The 7,705-nt window shown below is 44.2% G+C and overlaps 1 protein-coding gene across 1 annotated transcript in view; it reads right to left on the minus strand.

Moving 5' to 3' along the window:
* Positions 1-7,329, minus strand: part of LOC103922183 — a 33,045-nt gene extending 25,716 nt beyond the window's left edge. The window contains exon 1 of the mRNA XM_009330272.1: positions 6,035-7,329. Within this exon, the coding sequence (XP_009328547.1) occupies positions 6,035-7,329 (1,295 nt within the window). The remainder of the gene's footprint in view (positions 1-6,034) is intronic.
* Positions 7,330-7,705: the final 376 nt, after the last annotated feature.

Below are 7,705 nucleotides of genomic sequence, written 5' to 3' on the forward strand. Positions count from 1 at the left end.
TTGCGTTCAGCCGGCTGTCGACCAGCACCCCCAGGTCCTTTTCCGCCAGGCAGCTTTCCAGCCACTCTTCCCCAAGCCTGTAGCCCTGCATGGGGTTGTTGTGGCCAAAGTGCAGGACCCAGCACTTGGCCTTGTTGAATCTCATAGAGGTGGCCTCGGCCCATCGATCCAGCCTGTCGAGGTCCCTCTGCAGAGCCTTCCTACCCTCCAGCAGATCAACACTCCCGCCCAACTTGGTGTCGTCTGCAAACTTACTGATGGTGCACTCAATCCCCTCATCCAGTTCATTGATAAAGATATTGAACAACACCGGCCCTAAAACTGAGCCCTGGGGAACACCGCTCGTGACTGGCCGCCAACTGGATTGAACTCCATTCACCACAACTCTCTGGGCCTGGCCGTCCAGCCATTTTTTTACCCAGCGAAGAGTACACCTGTCTAAACCGTGAGCCGCCAGCTTCTCTAGGAGGATAAACACGTGCATAAGCATTATTGCAAACCATATCCACCCATTAGAATCAATTGTAGAGTCAGCTTCATAATATTTAAGACTATTTCTTGTGGATCTTTGTTTGTTTAGACTTCTATGATCTCTGCACTTAGCATTACTCCTATCTTTAAAAGCAGAAAATATCTAATCATCTATACCTGATAGAAGAAAAATCCACAGGTCATGGTTGCATCACTCTGGAGGCCTATTCCTTCATCATCCTGCTGGTTATTCCCTCTCAGAGAAATTTGGGGTAGCAGGAAAAAAGGATGACTGATTCAGCAAGGACGGTATCTGTACTCCATTCTTTCTGCATCTAATGAGGTCAGGTAAATGTTCTTTAAATAATCTAATTAATGTCAATGCCCCCTTAGGTAAATCAGAAATAATCCTATATTTATATCCCACTGAAATAAACTGGAATTATTCCTTTCACTTCAGCTGTATTGAATCTCGCCTTTATTTCCTTTCCCCATACACCTACGTGCAGTAGTCCACTAGCAACAGAATTGCTTAGTGGGGTTAGTGCAGGACTGGTACATATTCTACCTGGTGGAGAAAGGTTATATGAAATTGCTAAAAAATAGCCTCATGCACAGAGAGAAGTTCTCAGTCTTATCTTACAGGGAAGGAAAAATTTACAGTAAAATTCCTGGCTTAGATCAGAAAATCAAGCATGTTTTTTAATAATAATGATAAGGGATAGTTAGGTTTGGGAAGGTTTTGGTAAATAACGTTTAAACAATAATATTTTGAAATTCTGCAAACATATCTACCAGGAATATTTATTTCTCTACTTGCTTTTCTTTTCAATTCAGTAAAGTTAAAAGCAGCAAGTAAAGCAAAAGAAACAGAGTAAGTTTATGAAACTGCCTATGGCATAAACCTATCACAAAAAGTACATAACCTATTCATGGCTGCAAAGCACTACCAATGGAATTAGTTCTTAATCACTATAAACTTTTCAGGAGTAATCGAAGACTGTCAAAGCAGCTGCAATTATTTACAAATCTGAGGGTCTTTCTGCTTCCAGAAATAAAATTTATGTAACAACTTTCTGTTCTCTTTCACTTTGATTGCCTTCACCACTTCTACACTTTATCCTCAAATAAAATGTTAAATTAAGCAGATACATTCAAATATGAAAATGATGCAATGTTAGAGAAAGGTCTTTTGCACATATTTTTTACACTCTATTTTTAAACAACAAACCAGCAACAGTACTTACTATCAGTCTCCATACTCCGGAATATTGATTTTTGCTTGCAGTACCTATGGTGGTGGGTTGACTTTGACCGACTCTCAGATGCCCACCCAGCTGCTCTCTCACTTCCTCTCCACAACAGGACAGGTGGAGAAAATAAGATTAAAAAAACTCGTAGGTTGAGATAAAGACAGGGAGATCATTTATCAATTACCTTCATGAGCAAAACAGACTTAAATTGGGGAAAACAGATTTGATTTATTGACAATTAAAATAGGTTTGGATAGCGAAAAACAAAGACAAAAAATAAAACAACTTCTACCCACCCCACCCTTTTTTTTCCCCCGAGGCTTAACTTCACTCCATTCCCAGCTCTTCTACCAACTCTCCCCAGGCAGCACAGCAGGTGGGGAGAGTTATGGTCAGTCTGTAACAGCTCCTCTCTGCCACTGCTTTTTCCTCAAATTTTTCCCAAGCTCCAGCGTGGGTCCTCTCCACAGGCTGCAGTTCTTCAGGGTAAACCTGCTCCTGCGTGGGCTCTCTATGGGCTGCAGGAAAATACCTGCTCCACTGTGGTGTCTCCACGGGCCGCAGGGGAATCTCTGCACCAGAGCCTGCAACACACCCCTCCCCTCCTTCTTCTTTCATCTGGGTGTCGCAGGGCTCTTTATCATACTTTTTTCCTTACTACTTACTCTGCTGTGCAGTGTTTTGCCCTGTCTTAAACATATTTTGCCAGAGGTGCCACCAGTGTGGCTGACCGACTCAGCTGTGGCAGCAGTGGGGTCATTGCGGACCTGGCTGGAATGGCTGGAACTAGCTGGAACCAGCTGAGACCAGCTGGGACTGGCCATGTCCGGCTCAGGGCAGCCCCTGCTTTCCTCTCACAGAGGCCACCCCTGCAGCTCCCCCACTGCTGACACCTCGACACATAAACCCCATACACAGCCACAGAAATATTTGCAGAGAATATTTGTACATTTTTAAGTTCTGGATGGCTTGGATAACTGTTAGGCTTTGCCTGCAAGACAAACTAAATTATAGTTTATGTTTGTTTGTCACTGTATGTACATACGATTTCTATATTAAAAAAATTATGAAGATATTAAGCAAAACTAAACTTTTCCAGGAAAACTAAAGATTAAACTATACATTTTGTTATACTTTATTATTTTATTATTGCTTGCTAAAAAGATAATACATCCTCAAAGTATTACCAAAAGACTTGAAAAGGCCTCCTATCATGGAAAATATATCCATGTCTACTGGCTTATCCTTTTCCTCTCTACGGAAATAGGTAAGTTTTCTATTTAATTTATGTTAGTGATAAGCTCCCCACTAATATCTAGGTTAAGCAAAGAAGAAAAAGAATCTCATATGTTTTGGTATATTAAAACACTTTTACCTTTGTCCAATGTGGGTCAGATCAGCATAGTTCTATATAAGCAAGTTTTAATTACCTGAAATACAAAATTAATAGTTTTCAACAGTTTTATAAAGGACTTTCGACATGATTTAAACAAATATTTATTTAGATCAAAGAAAGCAATTAAAGCTATATGGACAAATTTTAGTTATACAGAACATAATTGTATTTCTAAACCAAAGCCAATTCTATTGAATGTTTAAAAATGCATTATTCTGATTCAGGGAGTATATTAACGCTGTAAGTTCCAAAAAGCTTAAAAAAAATACTTTTAACTTTGTTTTCTAACTCATACCACAGGAAACAATGATAAAGTGACCTTGTGGCTGATGCTTTATTCGTTTTTTACACTTGTCGCTTAAACCACTTGGTCATGTGTTCAGTGTTGCTAATGACATACAAATGATCACCAAAAACTAATGTTCAGATAAAAGCTGTAAAGAAGGGACCAGCATACATTATATCAGTTTAATTATACGCCCTTGACCAATCTTCAAGCTGGCATTAATTTAGGGCTCAGAAAACTCCTGAGCTCTATATATTTTATACATAATTGATATTTCTCAGAGGACTTTTCATCCATTTCTTTGTTCAGCTTCTTCTTGAACCCCTGTACAACTGTATCATCTGTGACATCCTTTGGCGAGAATGCCAGCACTACTGTGGCATTGTGTGTTTTCCACATTATGTAGCATGGGCTGACACTGAAACTAACACGTCATGCTGTAGCCCTCATGCCAGTCAGTCCTCTCATGCTTCTCCCCACTGGCCTGAGCGGAGAGCTACTGACGTCAGGAGCATTTTCAAGGAAGGTGACAAACTAGGAGGGCACATTCTTTTATAGTTATGGTTCCTAGCCAATCATGGACATTGTGCTATAGTCAATGGTCTTTTCATCTCAGCTCTCCTATATTCCTGAGGAAGAAGGAAAACAGACATCATGTTATGCAGATCTTTAGCTGGTTATAAATAGTGCAAATGAAATACCATATTGGAAAGTGTTGAAAATGGCTTAGGCTACAAGCCACCATATTTCTACTGGGTTACAAATGTATAAAATCTGTGGTGTAGTGTCATGGTTTAACCCCAGTTGGCAACTGAGCACCACGCAGCCGCTCGCTCACCCCCACACCAGTGGGATGGGGGAGAGAATTGGAAGGTTAAAAGTGAGAAAACTTGTGGGTTGAGATAAAAACAGTTTAATAGGTAGAGCAACAGCCACGCACGCAAGCAAAGCAAAACAAAGGAATTAATTCACTACTTCCAATCGGCAGGCAGATGTTCAGCTGTCTCCAGGAAAGCAGGGCTCCCTCACGCATAACGGTGACTTGGGAAGACAAACAGCACCACTCCAAACATTCCCCCCTTCCTTCTTCTTCCCCCAGCTTTTATACTGAGCATGATGTCACATGGTATGGAATGTCACATGGTATGGGATATCCCATTGGCCAGTTTGGGTCAGCTGTCCTGGCTGTGCCCCCTCCCAGCTTCTTGTGTTCCTCCAGCCTTCTCAGTTGGTAGAGCATGGGAAGTTGGAAAGTCCTTGACTAGTATAAACACTACCTAGCAACAACTGAAAACATCAATGTGTTATCAACATTGTTCTCACCCTAAATCCAAAGCACAGCACTGTACCAGCTACTAGGAAGGAAATTAACTCTATCCCTGCTGAAACCAGGACAGTATCCACCCCTTATTCCATACCATCTACGTCATGCTCAAGTCCCATATTTTCCAGTACAACGTCATTAACCACCCGCCCCGCTTTCCATACTTTGATATAACACACAGATATCATTCCCTTAGTCTATGGACCACCCTTGTGGAATGTCTGTAAAATGTCCAGAAATGTTCATGACATATCCATTGAGTTCATTTAGTCCGTGACTTTGGGCTCCATCTGTTATGGTGGTCACTCAGGCCAGGAGAGGTGGTGTGTTGCATGGACTTACTGGGCACCAAAGCCAGCTGAGGTCGGGTCACTGCTGGACTTGCACTGCTTCTTGTAAGGCTTGTCCTCCACTGGTTCTGGTGGTTCCTGCTATAGTAATTTCTATAACATTAGTATGGCATCTTATGATATTATTAGTATATCTATTATAACCATAATGAATGCTTAACATCACATAATTCAGATCATTGGCTGTTTTCACCCAAAATCAAATCCCCTTGAGGTACACATCGGACTTCCCCATCCTTCCGCATTATCCACCAAGTGCACCCAGGTCCTTGAGCAAAAGCAATCCCACGAATGGGTTTGCCTTTGCCTGAGGCAGGAATAACCCAAACTGTTTTCCCCAACATATTCTTTATGTGCACTACAGGGACTTTATTCCCATCTACAGTATGTACAAGGTCTGACTGGGCAGGGCCAGCTCGATTGGCAGATCCCCGAGTGTTGACTAACCAGGTGGCTTTTGCTAAATGTGTATCCCAGTGTTTGAATGTCCCGCCACCCATTGCTTTCAGCGTAGTCTTTAACAGTCCATTGCATCGTTCGATTTTCCCGGAGGCTGGTGCATGATAGGGGATGTGATACACCCATTCAATGCCGTGCTCTTTGGCCCAGGTGTCTATGAGGTTATTTCGAAAATGAGTCCCGTTGTCTGACTCAATTCTTTCTGGGGTGCCATGTCGCCACAGGACTTGCTTTTCAAGGCCCAGGATAGTGTTCCGGGCAGTAGCATGGGGCACGGGATATGTTTCCAGCCATCCGGTGGTTGCCTCCACCATTGTAAGCACATGGCGCTTGCCTTGGCGGGTTTGTGGGAGTGTGATATAATCAATCTGCCAGGCCTCCCCAGATTTGTATTTTAACCATCGCCCTCCATACCAAAGAGGCTTCAACCGCTTGGCTTGCTTGATTGCAGCGCATGTTTCACATTCATGGATAACCTGTGCAATAGTGTCCATGGTCAAGTCCACCCCTCGATCACGAGCCCATCTGTATGTTGCGTCTCTTCCTTGGTGACCTGAGGTGTCATGGGCCCACCGAGCTATAAATAGTTCACCCTTATGTTGCCAGTCCAAATCCACCTGAGCCACTTCAATCTTAGCAGCCTGATCCACCTGCTGGTTGTTTTGATGTTCTTCAGTGGCCCGACTCTTGGGTACGTGAGCATCCACATGACGGACTTTTACAGCCAGGTTCTCCACCCGGGCAGCAATATCTTGCCACAGTGCGGCAGCCCAGATGGGTTTGCCTCTGCGCTGCCAATTGCTCTGCTTCCATTGCTGCAACCACCCCCACAGGGCATTTGCCACCATCCATGAGTCAGTATAGAGATAGAGCACTGGCCACTTTTCTCGGTCAGCAATGTCTAAAGCCAGCTGGATGGCCTTCACTTCTGCAAATTGGCTTGATTCACCTTCTCCTTCAGCAGTTTCTACAACTTGTCGCATAGGACTCCATACAGCAGCCTTCCACCTCCGATGCTTTCCCACAAGACGACAGGACCCATCAGTGAACAGAGCATACTGTTTCTCATTTTCTGATAGTTCATTATACATCGGGGCCTCCTCAGCACGCGTCACCTCCTCCTCTGGAGATATTCCAAAATCTTTGCCCTCTGGCCAATCCATGATCACTTCCAGGATTCCTGGGCGACTGGGGTTTCCTATTCGAGCCCGTTGGGTGATCAGTGCGACCCACTTACTCCATGTAGCATCGGTTGCATGATGTGTAGAGGGGACCCTCCCTCTGAACATCCAGCCCAGCACTGGCAGTCGGGGTGCCAGGAGGAGCTGTGCTTCAGCGCCGATCACTTCCAAAGCAGCTCGAACCCCTTCATATGCTGCCAATATCTCTTTTTCAGTTGGAGTATAGCGGGCCTCGGATCCTCTGTACCCCCGACTCCAAAACCCTAGGGGTCGACCTCGAGTCTCCCCAGGTGCTTTCTGCCAGAGGCTCCAGGTAGGCCCGTTCTCCCCGGCTGCGGTGTAGAGCACATTTTTTACATCTTGTCCTGCCTGGACCGGCCCCAGGGCTACTGCATGAACTATCTCTTCTTTAATTTGTTTGAAAGCTTGTTGTTGCTCAGGGCCCCATCTGAAATTGTTCTTCTTTCGGGTCACTTGATAGAGGGGATTTACAATCAAACTGTAATTTGGAATATGCATTCTCCAAAAACCCACGACGCCTAAGAAAACTTGAGTTTCCTTTTTGCTAGTTGGTGGAGACATGGCTGTTATTTTATTGATCACATCCATTGGGATCTGACGACGTCCATCTTGCCATTTTATTCCTAAAAATTGGATCTCTTGTGCAGGTCCCTTGACCTTACTTTGTTTTATGGCAAAACCAGCCTTCAGTAGGATTTGGACTATTTCCTTCCCTTTCTCAAAAACTTCTCCTGCTGTGTTGCCCCACACGATGATATCATCAATGTATTGCAGGTGTTCTGGAGCTCCACCCTGTTCCAGTGCAGTCTGGATCAGTCCATGGCAAATAGTGGGGCTGTGTTTCCACCCCTGGGGCAGTCGGTTCCAGGTGTATTGGACGCCCCTCCAAGTGAAAGCAAACTGTGGCCTGCACTCTGCTGCCAAAGGGATTGAGAAAAACGCATTAGCAATATCAACTGTGGCA

Source organism: Pygoscelis adeliae, unplaced genomic scaffold (genome assembly GCF_000699105.1).
Source record: "Pygoscelis adeliae isolate BGI_AS28 unplaced genomic scaffold, ASM69910v1 Scaffold247, whole genome shotgun sequence".
Taxonomy (NCBI): domain Eukaryota; kingdom Metazoa; phylum Chordata; class Aves; order Sphenisciformes; family Spheniscidae; genus Pygoscelis; species Pygoscelis adeliae.